We start from the raw sequence: 364 nt of genomic DNA, 5'->3' as shown, positions 1-364 counted from the left end.
TGCTGCTGATGCTGCTGCTGGTGTTGATGCGGCTGGTGCTGATGCTGATGCTGCTGCTGCTCTTGCTGTTGGGGGAGGTGTTGTGGTGCTCCTGCTGCTGTTGCTGCTGGTGGTGGTGGTGGTGCTGCTGCTACTGGTAGTGGCCTGTCGGCTGCTGCTCTTGCAACTTTCTCCCCCGTACCCCTGAAAACCCGTCGCTGCTCTTGCTGCTGCTGCTGCTGCTGCTGCTGCTGCTGCATGCGTGTGTGTACAGCACCGGGCGCTGAGGCGAGCACAGGACGTGCGTAAGCAGCTGATTTCTATCATGGACAGATACAAACTCGATATCATCTCTGCAGGCAATGACTACAAACGTATCCGTACG

The 364-nt window shown here is 57.7% G+C and overlaps 1 protein-coding gene across 1 annotated transcript in view; it reads right to left on the bottom strand.

Annotated features, from left to right (window-relative positions):
* Window positions 1–364, bottom strand: part of EMH_0008390 (uncharacterized protein) — a gene marked incomplete at both ends in the record, with an annotated part of 3,110 nt that overhangs the window by 587 nt on the left and 2,159 nt on the right. The window contains one exon of the mRNA XM_013498321.1: window positions 3–262. Coding sequence (XP_013353775.1) covers window positions 3–262 — 260 coding nt within the window. The remainder of the gene's footprint in view (window positions 1–2; window positions 263–364) is intronic.

Source organism: Eimeria mitis, genomic scaffold (genome assembly GCF_000499745.2).
Source record: "Eimeria mitis Houghton genomic scaffold, Emh_scaff333, whole genome shotgun sequence".
Lineage (NCBI taxonomy): Eukaryota > Apicomplexa > Conoidasida > Eucoccidiorida > Eimeriidae > Eimeria > Eimeria mitis.
Note: the sequence above shows the minus strand (reverse complement) of the source record. Positions and strands in the feature narration are given on the sequence as shown.